Below are 16,681 nucleotides of genomic sequence, written 5' to 3' on the forward strand. Positions count from 1 at the left end.
TGGGGGTTTTAATGGGCTGTGGGGATTCAATCATGTCACCAGGACCCCTTATGTAGGCTGCTTGGAATGATTTTCTCTCCTACAGGCAAGATGCTAATGAGACATGTTGTTCGTGATGCTCTTATTCCAAATGATTTGTTTAACATACACCGAGCTGGCTCCGGGAGACGTTGATATCTGGTTGGCAATAGTGAGAATAATCTGTTTAACAGACAAGAAACAACATTCTGAATATTTTTTTGTTTTGTTTTGTATTGTTTGTTCATTTGCACAGTGGGTCTCCTATGTGCAGCAGCACTTTGTATGCAGCTTTGTACAAGTCTTTGTTTTGTTCCTGAGGGCCAAGGACTTTTAAAGGACACAGGCTTAACTTGATTTGCTGATCAGCCACAGCTCTTTGCGGTACACTGAAACAGAACAGAGGACTCATTAAGAAGCCCACTGGTCACATCAAGATTAACTGAGCAAAGATAAGTGTTCAGTAATTCTTCAGTGACGTTTGAAATATTTACATTACATTTTAAAAAATACATCAATAAAAACTCTTAAACACAACTCTGCACTTCATTTTTCATGTTTTTTTGTGTATTAAATAGTTAAAAGTTTTGATGCGAAATAATTCACTACCTAAGAGCCTTTCTTTGTTGCATCCTGTGGTGCAAAACTGTGCTTCAGTACCAATGGAGCGAAGAAAAAAAAAGCAGACTCAATTGAACTGTGGACGAGGCACTTACATGATATGTGTCGCAAACACTGAGCCACCTGGTGCTCTTCTTTATCGGCGTCATTTTTAGATCTCAAACAATGAAAACATCAGCGGCATAAAAAATAATAAATAAAAAAATTGAAAATCTATGATTGATGCATCATCACAGTCACCGGGGGAGAGATTGTGTTTGCACAGTGTCATAGTGACAAGTGACAAATATGTCTGAAAGGACTGTGAGGACCAGTTCACTCAAAATATTCAGAAATGTTCTTCTTGTGTCGGCTTTGGAGCAACGGTACCAAACTGTAAGCGATTCATCATTTGTGAACAATGACATGTAAATTGGGGCAGCAGAGATTCTCGGGTCTATTTGGGGGCCCTTTACAAAAACTCCTCTTCATTTTGCTTCACTGATACATTCTGTTTTTCACAGGAATAATGCTGCAACACTCAGCAGGGCATTAAGAGTGAGTGCTGTCGGATGGGGCCCGATTAGGCAGGACTCTGATTGTTGTTGCAAAATTTGCACAAACCTTTGGTTTAAAGTTTGTCAGCCATTGGGGGGCCCCTCCTGGTATGGGGCCCCATGCAGTAGCCTCTGATAAATGGTATTGAGCTTGTGTAGCGCTCTTCTAGACTAGACTGACAACTCAAAGCACTTTTACACCCGCAGGTCACACCTACACATTCACTCACTGAATGTAAAGTGTCTATATAAAGTATTCAGTATTAACTAATCACATTTATGCACATCTGAAAGCTGCTGACGAAGCAGCAGGAGCAACTTGGGGTTAAGTGTCTTGCCCAAGGACACATCGGATATTTAACTGCAGGAGCTGGCGAGCGAAGTCCTGACCTTCCAGTTAGGAGATGACCGACTCTACCAACTGAGCCACAGCCACAAATGTTCCACCAACCATGCTTGTTGGTGGAGCATGTGTGCACAAGTTGAGCTATTTCATTGAACAATGAAAAAAACGTTGATGTGTTGCTGGCGCTGAAGAGATAAAAAGAGTAGCAGGCTTCAGCCTCTGGGAATAATGAGTGTTTGAGCAAAATCCCTTAGTTGTCGAGAGATGTCTGATTTTACAAAGGTGTGAGAAGCCAAAGCATCAGACTGACAGTTGGGGTTGCAGTACGTGAAAACAATAAAAACTAAATTAATCCATAATTTCTTCCACTGCACTCAAAATAAAGAACTGGAAAATAATGCTTTAACCATGTTATAAGACTGCTAAGTGCTACATGAGCAACTTTTGAACACGTCCACACATGAAAGGCCTCACAATGTGAGCGACACACATGTAGATAATGCTAACGTTCAAAGCACACATGTTCACTCACAGACCCACATGCAGTTCACACAAACCCACTTGAAACACAGAGACACACACATTCTGGCACATTGAGACACACATAAACATGCAGGGTGCTGCTGCTGGTGTTTCCAGATAAGTCTCCCTCCACAGACCAGTGTCTTTGTACATCAGGGGTAGCAGAGGGTGAAAAGAACTGAGAGGAATGAAGTCATGTCATTAATTTGCTTCAACTCTAGAGAAGAAGCGCAGGAGCACCAAATCTTCCCTCGACATTCCTACTTCTCCTCACTTGTTTACCTTCCCAGCTCTGCTACACTTGATTATTTGTCTCCCTTCATCCTTTCCTTTCTTCCTATTCCGTCTCTGTGTCTTTCTCCTTGTTAGCAAGCATGGTGCTAAAAGGTGATATTAGTGCCTTTAGCGCACTGCCAGGAATACTAACTCACAGCTCGCTGGCATTTCAACAGCCTCTGTTCTACCTCACAGGTTGTACTGCCAGATTATTTAGGATTACATCCACACACACACAAACACACGCACACACAATGAGACGCACACATGCAAAGACAGACTGTTCCCCGTCACAGAAGCGCACTCGCCCTTACTCAAATTGGCAGTTGTTGTTGGCTCACCCTTCAGCTAAACCGCAGTGTTCTCCGGCAGTCTTTTTACCAGTGTAATTACAGTTTTGGTTCAGTGCGAATGACTCATTGATGTGGTTTAATGGTGTGGGTTCCATGTTTGGGGGCAAATAGCAAATTTGCTGTCTACCTCAAAGAGACACAAAATAAAAAAAAGGGAGCTGGAGAGAGGGGGAAGAGATCAGAGGAAATAAAAGGAGGAAAGTTAATGCAGGGCAAAATGGGAGGAGCCGAGGAGATGAACGAGACGAAGAGGAAACCGATCAAAGGAGAATATTTTGGTTTGTGAACCCGCTGGGTTTTTTTTTTTTTTTTTTCAGATTGAAGCCGGTCACCATTATGTCTTTTTGCAAACAGAAGGGAGCATATTATTGAGGAATTCTTGGATATACGTAGCAACTTGTCAATCAAAGGAAAGTCAAGCCCCAAACCATACCCTACTTTATCGTGTATTTTACACTTCATGTGCCCATAATACCATTCTGATTAGAAGAAGGACATAGCCACTGTGATGGCATGTCATCTTTAGAAACCTAAAGTTGGACATTTTAGCATTTTAACTTTTCTCCATTAACGTAAGTCTTGACATGTTCGTGGATACTTTTTGTTCTGGCTCTGTCCTTGTTGACAGTTTGACGGGTGACCATGATGAAAAGCTGTCTTATCAATGTCATCTTTAAATCTGAACATGAACCGAAAAAAAAAATCTCACAATTTTATTAAAGAAGACTAAACTAGCGAGTGACACCGAAAGTCATAGAAAAATGTTTATTAAATTAATTTATTTACCGAAAAGTCCTTTCTATCTTTTTTGATACAATTGGATCATTTACAACTAGAGTTGCCCCCTGCTGGTGCTTTAAAAGAATGCAGGTTTGAAGCACCTTTGTGTTTTCTTCTCTTTAGGAACCAGAGTCCGTATATATGGATATGAAGATGGAAAGAGGTGAAAAAAACATTTGTCTTTTTTTGATCACATTTTTTTTGTTCTCTACTGATAGCGTGAGCCTTGTTTATGTGAACTATACAGAAAATGAGTACGAAAAAGGAAGAGGTGCCCAAAACTATGCAACCCCATTCGATGTCAAAGTAAGTGTTAATACTGTACACGTATCATTGTTTGTAATTACAGAAAAGCTGCCTTATCATATAATATCCTAATCAAACACTGAGCTGAGCGCTTAACCTCCATTTCTCTGCCTGTGTATAAAAATAGAAACAGAGGGCAGGAGCTGATGAGTGGACAGGAGGAGGGATCTCCCACTGTGAAAGACAGACACACACCCCGCCAGCAGAGATGAAGGGCTACTTTAATTGGGTTTCTGATGTCTTCTTAATCCTGTTTCCCATATTAATCCCTCACAATGTACATAATCAACACAAATGCACCCGTGGGGGCGAAGCCTTTTATAGGCAACAGAAAAACAAATAAAGTGTGCATCTGGGACACCTGAATGCAACCTGTGGGGACAAACTAAGGACGTGTCCCAAGCATCCCTTTCTCTGTGCAGTGATTGGATGCCAAGGGGAGTTTGCAAACACTCTTGAGAGCCTTAATAAGCATCGTCCTCCTGGAATACATCGTGCTCCTGAAATGTAATTTTACAATCATTCTATTCTTGAGCACAGGCTCCATATCCATGCAGGAGAAGTAGGCAACAAGTGAGAGCATGTCACCTTGCCCAAAAATAAAATTACATCCGGATGTACCTTTTCTTCTGTTCTGTTTCTGCTTACTGCAGAGAAAATGTATTCCCAGAGCTCCCAACGCTTCAGTTTGTCATGCAGCCACTTACCAGCCTCCCGAGGTGTGTCTATACTTAACAATGCATATTCTTTATTTTACACTTTCACCCTCATTCTGGATGAGATTTGTACAGCTTTCTTTCTACTGTGCACCTTATGACTTGCTAACTTGTCACGTTTGAATTGATATTTTCAAGACGGTATGTACATTTCCATGGTGGCAGTGAGAGAAGATATTGATAGAAGCACTGTATCATTATAAGAAATCAAAATCAAAACTCTGTAAAGCAGCGTCGAGCCCCTGGGAGTATTGTCACCCAAGACGTCTACAGATGATCTAATTGACATAATTAATTCTTTCTAATCAGGAGCTTTGTTTTTATTGATTTCTCATGAACACCAAGCTAAACAGATGATAAGAGAGAGTTAATCTAATGGGCTTCATTCATGATGTTCAGGGGCTTGTCCTCAAACAAAACAAAAATAACTTTTGTCACTAATTTCATATTTAAGGGAGATCTTGTATAATGACTTTCATGAATTATGTTGAGTAGCTTTGTGAGAAGTATAGCTCAAAAACACTCATTTATGTTATAATGGCATCAGTAGAAACCCTCATACCAGCTGCCGTCTAAAACAGGTTATTTCAGCAGCTGTCTCTTTAAGGCCCCCCTCCCTACGTGCCCACTCTTCTCTAATTGGCCAGCTCTGTTTGCATGAAAATTCGCAGGGAAATTAAAGCGAGCTTTACAGGTGGTTCCTTTAAAAACAGGTTTAAATAAATTGAGTTGTTTTCTTTACTCATATATTTTAGAGGTCAATGTTCAGTATCAAGGATTTTCTCAAAGTATGCACGCTTGCCACACTTCTTTTTGTTAAAATACTGTATGACTCATGCTATTGAATAACGGATCATGATACACATTTTTTCTATGTATTCTACTTGTAAAAAATGAGTCAAACGTTAGGGAGGAAAAAAGGACTTAGAATCAAGATGAATCTCTGGGACAGGGTCGTATTATGTTTTTGGGCTGTCTAACACCTTTGACCTGTGTGATGCCCTGTTCACAGCTTTTGTCTCTCTGAGCAAATTAAATCCGAGTGAAAATGTGACAGCGAGAGAGATCAGTCTGTTTGGCTCGATGACTAAGCAAAGGAACAAAGGATGAATAATGAGGAAAGAGTGCTAACACCGATTCTTTTCCTCTTCTACGAGCAAAACGCCAACCTCTGAACATCCCAGTGTTATTAAGATGCGGTGCATTTTATCAACCATATTCTCTATTCTCAGTATCACCTATCTGAAAGCTAAGCAACGTAAAACTGGTAACAGCTCCTACATCATTTGAGCGTTCCAAGGATATCTAGTTTATTTTACTGAATGATAAATTCAGGCGATGCCACCTGCTCGTGTGGAGAGTTATGTCCTCTCCGGCATGCACAGAATGCGTTAGCTGGTTGGCTGTTGTCGTCTTCCCTTTGGGCTCCAGTAGAAATGTTCTGTTCCAGGGAAATGTTGACTTGAGTGTGAGCCAACTGTTGGACTTTTTTTGCGGTTAGTTTGTTGATTTGGCCTTTTTGAAGCTTCAGATGGCTGCAGCGTGCCCTTTTCACATTTATAAATCTACCATAGGATTGTTAATTAACTGGTTTTTTTCTCCAATATAATGAATTGTTTCTGTCAAGCAATCTTACTTACTTATTATAACTAAAGTTATCTTAGAGTATGTTTCTGTATTTGTAAAATTACTGTTGCAGTAAAAGTAACCTGATTGGGTTACTTTAAAGTCTGCTTGGGTAATTCTAAAAACAGAAATAAGTAACTTGCAAATAATAGGTTAGCATGTTGGTAGCAGATTAGCTTCAATGATCAGCAAAAGTTCAGTTTCATTTTGATGGCACATTTACCCACGTTAACTTCTGACTATTCTTTTTTCTTTCCACTGTGTAGTGTGTAAATATGGTTTGTACAACTTTGCTATGCCACTGCTGTCGTATAACTTTTTTTGACGAGTGTGGGATGGAGCACTTTGACCACATAGAAAGCGGACTTAAACACTGACGTATTCTCATCTTCAAGTGTTATCTGAGCTCTACTTCCTTCACACCTCCTGATCTTCATCAGTCAGAAGAGTTAGAAGGATATATATTCTTTTCTCCCAGGACCTTTTCTTTCCGTCTGTTCCAAAAGTGAGAACTAAACCGGAGGAAAAGGTGTTTAAGTTTGCTGCTTCCTTTACTTGGAACTCATCACAAAAAGAGCTGAAACTGAATGAGCTGGTCTCACTGGATGATTTGGAAGCAGACTGTGGACTGTATATCTGACTGTATAGATGTTCTCAATGATGTGGTTGTGTTTGATCTTGGCAATTGTTTGTAGTTTAAATTGGTTAATTGTGTCTTTTTATGTCTAACATTGTATTTTTCTGTAAAAGATCCCAGAATCGACCTTAAGAACAAACTACATAAATTAAGGCTCAAAACATGGACACCAAAATATATAGGGCAGTCACACAAATTGAAATGTTTAGATGCAAAGCTTTATCAAATAATTAACTTAAGAAAGCAAAGGAACAGGAGAAGGTAGGCAAAACTATAAAAGATGGGAAGGTGCCGGTCGAATAATGCAATGGATCATCACTCTCAGCATCTCCCCTAAAACTAGAAATAAACCAATCTGAGAAAATGCTCAAAAACTAGAATAACAAAACACAGCAATCTAAACGAGCATGGGGAAATCAAAACCTGGGTTGGGGAACACGAGAACGATGGAGTTATAAGATCAAATGGTGAGAGTAAAAACAGTTTGTAAGATATTTGTGTACAAAATATTGACATGTTGCTGGTAGAATATTGCACCATCTGTCGGCAGGATACCTACACATTGATTAAGAAACCAACTTGACTTGACCCAATAATGAGCTTATTCTGTATCCAACACATAGAGCGATATGTTTGGAAAGTAGTGCCCAGTTTCAACAGGTACCAGAGGGAGGGTGTTTGTGAAAATCCATGCAACTTTAATGCTGCTGGATTCTGCAGCAGAACAAAGCCCACAGTGTTGGTTTTCATCTTTTCTCTATTGGAGCAAGTGGAGCATGAGGAGAGGAAAAGGAGGCCGGGTAAGAAAACACTTTTTTTTTGCCCCATGGTATCAGATTTGTCAGTAAACTGCACTGGTATCACACCGGGTCACCCAGCAGGCTGTGAAATGACTTGTTGATGCCGGCGAATGTTAGTGTGTGTGTGGGGCAGTGAAAAGTCTATCTGCAGGTACGTCAAAGCAACCTTTTCATGTCAGACCGCACGCTGAAATGGCCCTCGAGCATCACCTCACGCCAAAGCCGTAGAGTGTCAGAAAAAAAAAAAGGAAACGCAAAGGCAGAAAAACAGAGGGAAAGATAGACGTTTGAAGCTTCACAAATGTCTGACAAACAAGGAATTATCAGAAAAAGTGAGTGTGGGGACCCTGAGAACAGGATTTCACTTGGCTGAAAAGAATGATTTACTGGATGTTCTGCTCTATCGATAGCAAATTAGATCAGAGAAGGCAGAGGAAAAACTGAGTGTAGAATGAATGAAGGCCAGACTGAGTGCTGTCCCTCGCATGAAGCCAAATTAGCATGCACAGTAGATCTCTTTTATGGCACTGGCGCTGTCCGTGGTGCTGAAAAGATGTGGTTACACAACGGATAATGTTCGACTTGGACGGCAGGGAGAAAGTGGGGAATAAATCTTGGGGGGGTGGGGGGGAATTGAGATTTCAGCAAGCTATTAGCTGTGTGTTGGCCAACCTGGCGGGGACATGGCAAGCAAAGCTGCAGAGGTGCTTAAAAAGTTCCCCAATTACCTCACAAAACAAATGGCCACCATTTATAACAGGGTTTAATCTGGAAAAAGCATCCTATTTTTCCCCCTCTTTTTGAATGGGAATCAATCTTGAAAGTTAAAGCTCTTTAATACTTCTTATGCTCCTAATGTGAGTGTTTGGGGAAAGATTTCTAAGACGTTTTAAGTGGAAATGTTTGAGAGGTTTTACTCGATTAAAAGGCAGATAATCGAATGAAAGTCATTTCTTATTGTGACTGATTCCCTTTGTGTAAGATTTGTACAATAATTACAAAGAAACATCTGTAATATTTCGACGTTTTTTATTCTGAGTGAAAACATGAAGTGCAAATTCTGTCTGGGACGAGAAGAAGCGGAAGGAAATGTTACCCACGAATTTTCATTAAGATTCAACAAGAGGCAGGTTCCGTGAGAGGTTAGATTATTGGCCGGCAGGCGCATGGACCCATACACACACGCGCGCCAAGACACACACACACACACACTCCCTCACACACTTCACAGCTGGTGTGTGCCTTCCTCCAGCAGAGACTGACAGAAGCGGGGCGACCGCTCTAAGCTTTGCGCGCTCATCTCTCCTCTGCTTCCACCAGCGCGTCTTTCTCTGTTGACATAGAAACTTTGAAGAGGTGAAAGGCAAGACGTCAAAACGCCAACAAATCACCGTCGACAGCGAAAAACAACAGGGCAAAAAAAAAAAAAAAAAGAACCATCAAGTCCGAGGAAAAGCGGTGGAGCCGGGAGAAAAGAGGGAGCTATGCCATCTCCCGCCGAGCAGAGCCCAGTCCTCCTCTGTTGTGTGTCGGAGCTGCAGCATGGTGTCTCTCCCCGGACTCTGGACCTACTGCCTCGCCCCGGGGAGACCTCATCTCCTCTTCCTCTCAGCCAGACCGATCCTGCTGCTTCTTATAGCAACCGTCTTCTCCTCCTCCCCGGAGTCCTGCTTCCCGCACCCGCAGTCCTGCCACATCCTCGCCCGGATCGGACACACCGTGCGTCTCGGCGCACTCTTGCCGACCCGACAGCCGGCACGGATACAAAACGCGCTCAACCGCGCCCTGGCTAGCCTCCGGCACCAGAGCGGAGGAGCCGACTCATCAACCACCACCTCGTCCTCCCAGACACCTCCTCTGCTGCCCTACAACCTGACCCTGGAGATGGTGGCGCGATCGCCCTCGGGAGGAGACCCCGAGTCGCTGTCCCGGAGCGCCTGCCAGGACCTGGTGGTCAGAGGGGTGTCCGCGGTGCTCGCCTTCCCGCGCTCAAGGGAAGAGCTGATCCAAGTGGAGTTCATCTCGTCTTTTCTAGAAATCCCCTTCATCTCCATCCTGGAGGACACAGAGCCTCTGGTGACTAAGGTATGTGAGGATTCACTGTGGTTTCTCCATGCACCTGTAGCAGCACAGTGTTGGAAGAAAACATGAAACACTGAAGGCTGTGTTTGATTGTTTTCGTGTTTTTCACACTTTGCACTTCAATGAGCAGCAGCCTGCGGTGCAACATTTTCTCATTTGGGCCTTTATCACAGAGTTGACTCTTGCAGATGAACCACTGGCTGACCCTTTGGCCTGTGGCGAGGATTTTGGCGTCTGAGCTGCTACAAAAGTCATCTCAACTGGCAGAATTTAAGTCTAGCTAAAGGCAAAGAAACCCTGTAAGCACAGGTGCATTTAGCCAGGGTAATTTGAGCAATTACTCTTCAGTCTTGTCTGTAGACAGGCTCAAATAAGAACATAGGGAACATAAAAAGTGGAAAAGACAAAGAAAAGAAAGGATAATTGGTCGAGCAGAAAACTCTTAAGTGTGTCTGATTTTTAAGTTGCACTCTAACTGTCCTCCAGTGAAGTCTGGTGTTCACATTGATCTCAGCTGAGCTTCCCTGGTGAACCTATAGGCCCCTTCACATGCATGTTTAATGTCTAGCCCTGCCTCGGCATTAGACTGAACCCTCCAGCTACAGTGCTTTATAGTGAATTCCTTCTTTTCTTCTGTCTTTAAGTTCCCCTGCTGTGTGTGTGTGCGTGTGTGTGTGCGTGTGCGTGTGTGTGTGTGTGTGTGTGTGTGTCTGTCTGAATGGGTGCATCTTTGATTGAAGAAGTCTGTGCTTTGGCACCTTTCAGTGTGAATCATTCAAAGTGTTGAGACACTGATAGATGTTACAGAGAGGTTTGGTGCCGTTCGTGTGTTTCAATTTATATTTATGTGTGTTTATGAGTTTGTAGGCAAAGTAAATGTGTGTGTGTGTGTGTGTGTGTGTGTGTGTGTGTGTGCCTGTGCCATGTTAGTATTCCCAGCAGCAGTCGAGCTGCTTGCCAGTCAGTCAATCCAGCTCCAGTCATATCCGCCTCTATCCGACCAAGCAGCCGACTGCATCTCTGTTACACACATTCTTAAACACACAGAAAGTGCACGTAAACAGGACTTTCACACAGGTTCACCGGAGAACACACAAACACATAAACAAACACACACACACACACACACACACACACACACACACACACACACACAGTCTGAACTAAGAGGCAGCGTTAGAGGGACAGGCAGGAGAGACAGACAGAGAGGGTGGAGTGATCTATCGTTTAAGTCTAAAATCTTTGTCCCGGCGCGTCTCTTTGTCAACAATGGATTGCTTCTTCGATTTCAATAAGGATTGCATGAATGAGAAGTCACACCACTTGACGAATGTGTCGGCAGTGTGTGGAGATAAGCAGACGGAGAGGAAGAGAGAGATGAGGGGGAGAACGAGAGGGAAGGGTGAGCTGGGGAAGGAGGAGTGTTTTTTTTTTTTTTTTTTGAGCTGTGGGAGGCCTTTCAGTGCTACAGAAGAGTGCCAAGCAGGCACAGAAACCGCCATGTCTCTCTCTCTCTCTCTGTCTATCCGCTTTTCTGCATTTATAGAAATAATGTCAAACAGCATTTCGTATAGAAACAGAAACTTGTTTTTCTTCATCTTTTATGTCTGTGATACACAAAAATAATTCAGCTGTAGATTGAATTTACGAGAGCTTCCCCTCCCCTCTCAGAGTCGGGCTCTTGGTTCCCAGAAGGTGTTGTGTTCAAGGTATCTGGCAGCTGCAACATCTGCTTGTTCGCAGGGAGCAGTAGAAGAAAAAAACTAAACAAAACAGGTGAGCTGCTACGAGGGGTAAAAGTTAACAGACAGTGTACAAGATGAGGAAAAGGTAAGCAGAATTAACCTCCAGCGATCCATGGTTCAAGATTTCAAAGTGCTGAGTTCAGTGCGAGCTTGCGGAGGAGTCATGAGAGGAAAAATCAGTCAGCAGCAGAAACGAGCGAAAAACGATGTGAATAAGGAGCTTACATAAGTTCCTGCGTATACAAACAGTAAGTTATTGCAACAAGAGATCCATTAATAAAATGATTGATTCCATCTCCTAAAAATGTGATTATACAGCCTTTTTCTCCTCATTTTATCATTGCAAATATACCTATTTCACCTCTCAGTTATTTTTCACAGTTTTCAGACATTTTACGCAAGAAGCAACCGATCAATTTATCATTAAAAAAAATCAAATCCACCGTTTTGTTTTTTTTTCTTCAAAGTTGTTTGCTGCAGCTGTAAACAGTTTAACTGTCTAGCAAGCAGCACCTCCTCACAATGGAACTGGAATAAAAGGATGCAGGCAGGAGGCGGGACAGGTCCTCCGACACACAGAGAGAGGGCAGCGACGAGTGGGTCGGGTCAACAGGGAGGCAAATTGTTACCCTGTGCAAACATGGGAATCGTACACCGGCTTCTCTGCTGATAGCAAATTACACAAACAGAAGATATAATTCTAATTAAAAATTCTATTTACATTCGAGCATCAGGAGGGAGGAGGAGTGCTTCTGAGAGGAAGAGGAGGAGAGGAAGGAAGGATGGAGAAATGCAGAAACAAAACAAATGTTTCTGCCAAAGAAATTGCCAAATCCGTCACAGATTGATCCAGAAAAAGGAAGGTTTTTTTGTTTTTGGAAGGCCAGTCTTCTCTCAAGAGTTTTTGAAATCATGGAGAATTTTTTCCCTGCGGGGGGTTGGGAATAAAACCCTTGTTTCTTTTTCTTTAGAGCAGATTCCCTCCCTGGACATCAGAGACACACATATTCACAGTCACAGACACACTTGTGTGTGCAGGAGGACACAATTGCTATGCTTCCTTCATACTGTCAAGACAATTTGACACCAATTTAAAAAAAGACGTATAGCACATAGGATTCTGATTGAGTTTCCGTAAGAGGGTAAAAAGACTTCCTCAAGGTCAAAGAACATCAAAGGGGGGGGGGGGGGGGGAGCTTTCAAGGAAATAATTCAAACTTGCAAGGCAATAATGTCCTTTAACCATCAGCTCATTTTATATCTTTGTGTTTGATTTGAAGACAAACTCTGCCGAGCCATGATGTGAGCATTGTACTAAAGTGTCTTGCGTATGATTTCAACCTCCTAAAATGTCCAACAGTCATTGTGTCACGCTCGAACTGAACATAAATAAGAGTTGTAATACGGTTTTAAATAAATTAATACAAAATGTTCCAACAATTTTGAAGCAGGGCGGCGGTGTTATGTACTTGTTGAATTTTAAATTCATCTGCAGCCAACATCGTTGGCTTTATGTCAAAGATGTTCCATCACATCTCTGATATCAGCTAGCTTTGACAGGCATAACACTTTCTGTTAGCAGCATAGCGTCTAGTGCTTCAGAGTAATTAACCTCAAACTATTTATTTGGTGGGGAAGTCCTTGTGAACCACATCATCTGAAGAGAACATCTTACTGGTGGTTTTTGTTACCTGTTCAAATGATAGAATATCCTTTCAGGTATCTGTATCTGCACAGGCATCAGACTTTAGGACTCCAGGTCAAAGGATTGGTAAATGTGTGAAAATCCAAAAACTGTGACATTAAAACTCTTAGTGAGAAGTCTTGAATCCAAACTTTCTGAAATGTGTACTGAATGAGTTGTGTTGCTGTGTGTTGCTGCTGTTCTTGGCCAGGTCTCCCTGGACAAAGAGATCTCTGCTCTACAGTAAATGAGACTAACCCAGATAAATAAAGGTTAAATAAAAACTAAATTGGCCAAATTTGTTGATGACTCACATTTACCAGACTTGCTGCTAAAACCACAGTGAAGAGGTAATTGCTCTTAAAATGCAGTAACATTTCACAAAACGATCACCTTGGACCGACTTCTAGATTTAATTACATAACCGCTGCAAATTGTGATGTAATGTTTCCTTGTGTTGACCCATTGACTGTACATAAAGACGGATGATGTATCCTCCCACTGCAGAAAAAGATAAATGTGGAGTGCTTTTCTAGTATTCAGACTATTTAAAGCATTTTTACACCGCATGTCCCACCGACCCGTTCACACCCTGATGGCAGAGGTTTCTATGTAAAGTGACCAGAGCTAACTAACCCCATTCATACACATTCATACGGACAGACGAAGCAGTGGGAGCAATTCAGGGTTTAGTGTCTTTCCAAAGGACACATCAGACATGTTGCTGCTGGGGATTGAACCCCTAACCTTCCTGTTGAGAGATGACTACCAACTGAGCAACAGCCGTCCCTAAAACACTGAACCCAAAACAATCCGGTCAAAGGTGTTAACATATCTATTAGGATCTGGATCTGTGCAGTATAGGGCTCTGCTGCTCAAGCCACAGTGTTGACGTCTCATCCCTTCCACAGTTTGCACAGTGCTCAGCAGAGCTGATTCTTATATCTGTTAGAAGCAGATACTCATGGCTATGATGAAAAAAATCAGTGAATTTTCTGTTAGTGTTTATGTTTCATCGCGCCGCTTCTCCAGTGCCGTGCTAATCGATGAAGAACGCCCTGGGAGCTGCATTTAAAAAACACAACTGTCAATCATGGCATGTAATGCCTTGTTAAAGCATGAAATAACTAATTAAGACTTAACTTCTCAGAACAGTAAACACAGACATAAATCATCATGATGAGAACTAAACATGAGGTTAGAAATGATGTTCAAGAAAAAAAATGTATTTGGTATGTTTTTTGATGCATAGTTTACCCCTTGTCTCATCTGTAAACATGGAGGAAGCACGACTTATGACCTATGCTGTAATCTGTCAGTAGTGGGAGCTCTAAATGTTTCGGCTGCACATTTGCGGGAGCTATCATCTCATCCATCGTTTTCTGCAGTCTAAGACTGGACCCTGGATAGAGAGTAATGGAACTCCAAATAAATAGATCACACAAGTTCTCCTTAGTATCTATTGCTAAGATCTCGCTGTGTTTCAATACTTAGAAAATCTCAGACGGGGAGACCAAAAGGACGCAGACACACATGAGGACAGTTAGTCAGACAGCGACAGAGGTCGGATATCCGTCTGCGTCCGCCTCTCTCTCTCTGCTTCGTCAGACTGAGCTGTGGGACACTGTGATGCGTCTCAGCGAGGAAGTGCTTATTCCTCCCAACCTACTTAAGCTAATTAGAACCACTGTGTGACCCCTAACTGTAAATCTCTGCCGTCCATCGATGGCAAGAAGCTATGGGGAGGTGAGGGGAGGAAGAAGGGACAGAGGCACGAGGGAGGAGGGAGACGGAAAAGGAAATGGGCTCCTAATTCCCATCAGGGCCATAATGGACATTTGGGAAGGTGATTTGTTCATCAGCGGCTTTTTGCAGAATGAGGGTAAAAACTGAAATTGGGACTATTTGATGTATTAGTAAAAGAATCCCAAAATGACCTTAATTAACCCAAAAAATCGAATGAGCTGGATATTAGAATTGAAGTGTGTCCGGGTGTGTTGGTAATAGCAGCATTTGTCATCATGGAGTAAAATAATTCTGATGCGTGGCTGCCAACGGATTTAATTGAAAAAGAACATCTTTCGCAATCTCAGTCCTCCTTAATGCAGCCAGCATTTCTCAAAGCTCGGCCTCACCAAACAATTCCAGATTCAGTGATAACATCACCGAAATTATTTCGTGGATCATGATTTCTATTCCGGAAATGTATTAGCAGGGAGAGCAGAAGGGAAATGGTTTTGCTGATTCCTGAGTGTGATTAGGTGAGAGGAGTTGGTAGGGTGTGAATTCATTATTGGACACACTTCACAGTGAAGCTATGCAGCTCACTTACTGTCACTTTTTGCCCCAGCTGCAGCTAATATTAAGATACACTCTGCCGTAAAGCACGATTCCACAAACTCGTATTCTTTTTTTCCTCTTTGTATTTCAATTATTTCCACATTTCATGTTATATTACAATGAAGAGCATGAGGTCATTATTGCACAGTCTACCTGCCTTGTTTTTTAAGCAACACCTTGCTCTTATGTATGCACATCCTGAGTATAAAGGCTGATTTGCTTGGATCCTGTTGCTTTAACCTCTTGCACTTGTTACCATACTGTTGTTTTTTGTTTTCCTTTTGAATCCCGGCATTAGTTGATGTTAATTTTATTATCCCTTGCCTACAGTGCAGCCTCCAATACAGTCCTGTAGTGTACAATTCATAAAGCTTAGACTGTTTATGATTTAAAATAACCCTTATTGTCTTGCTGGGGAACTACTTTTCCCCTCTGCAATCTATCCATCCTGCATTCTTTCATTAAGTCGCTTCTTTTTTTTGTATAATGACATACCTCATTCTGCTTAGTAAAATGAAGATTAGTACAGTAAAAAACCCAATTTGCGACTTTGAATGAAATTACATTTTAATCCAGGGACCCTGCTGAATAAGACGCATTGTGGCTCGGAGCTAGCCCTACTCTCAGAGGACACACACATTCAAACACACACAATCAAACACACAGGCAGAGAAGCACATGCACAAAGTCCATGCAAATCTGTACCTGCATGTATGTCATCCACGCACACATATGCAGTGTCTGTTCAGCGCTCACTAAAGGTTATTAAGCGTAATGAGACTTTACGAGGCCGCGCTGCCTTTGGTTTTTTTTTTCTCTTGGATGATGAGGGGATTTGCGCCCAGCCCACAGAGGAATAAACGAGTGCAAAGAGAGGGGACAAAAACTTGTGCCGAGCCAGAGCCGCAGGCAAACTGACAGTTTGAGACAAGCAGGCCACTTAATGCAAACAGCTCAAAGCTTTTTTCTTTATTAGTGTTATGATGACAGTTCAGTGCGGTCTTGACTGAGCCAGATTAATTGAGCAGTGCAGAAACGGAGCAGAGCGGAGGACGTATCAACCAGAAGGACTGTGGGGCTGTTTGAGCTGCTCAGTGTGGCGTTTGAGTTAGCATTCCAATGTTTGGTTTGTGTTTTAGCCCTCTGGTGAAACAAATGTTTCCAAACCCGCCTTATATTTCTCCACAGAGCTGAAGAAAATAAGTAAACGAAGCAGACAAGTCATGCATGAATGAGGCAGAATTGAAAGGAATGTCTGCATGTGTCAGGGAGAGAGAGAGAGAGAGAGAGAGA

At 42.3% G+C, this 16,681-nt stretch overlaps 2 protein-coding genes across 2 annotated transcripts in view; one reads left to right on the forward strand and one right to left on the reverse strand.

The window, feature by feature from the left end:
- The window catches only part of cldn11a (claudin 11a), a 114,023-nt gene that overhangs the window by 36,097 nt on the left and 61,245 nt on the right, over positions 1-16,681 (reverse strand). The gene's annotated exons all lie outside the window — the stretch shown is intronic.
- LOC306840450 (glutamate receptor ionotropic, NMDA 3B-like) overlaps positions 8,577-16,681 on the forward strand; it is a 78,070-nt gene continuing 69,965 nt past the window's right edge. The window contains exon 1 of the mRNA XM_079369743.1: positions 8,577-9,622. Within this exon, the coding sequence (XP_079225869.1) occupies positions 9,080-9,622 (543 nt within the window). The 5' untranslated portion in view covers positions 8,577-9,079. The remainder of the gene's footprint in view (positions 9,623-16,681) is intronic.

Source organism: Symphodus melops (genome assembly GCF_947650265.1).
Source record: "Symphodus melops genome assembly, chromosome: 19".
In the NCBI taxonomy this organism is placed as follows: Eukaryota; Metazoa; Chordata; class Actinopteri; order Labriformes; family Labridae; genus Symphodus; species Symphodus melops.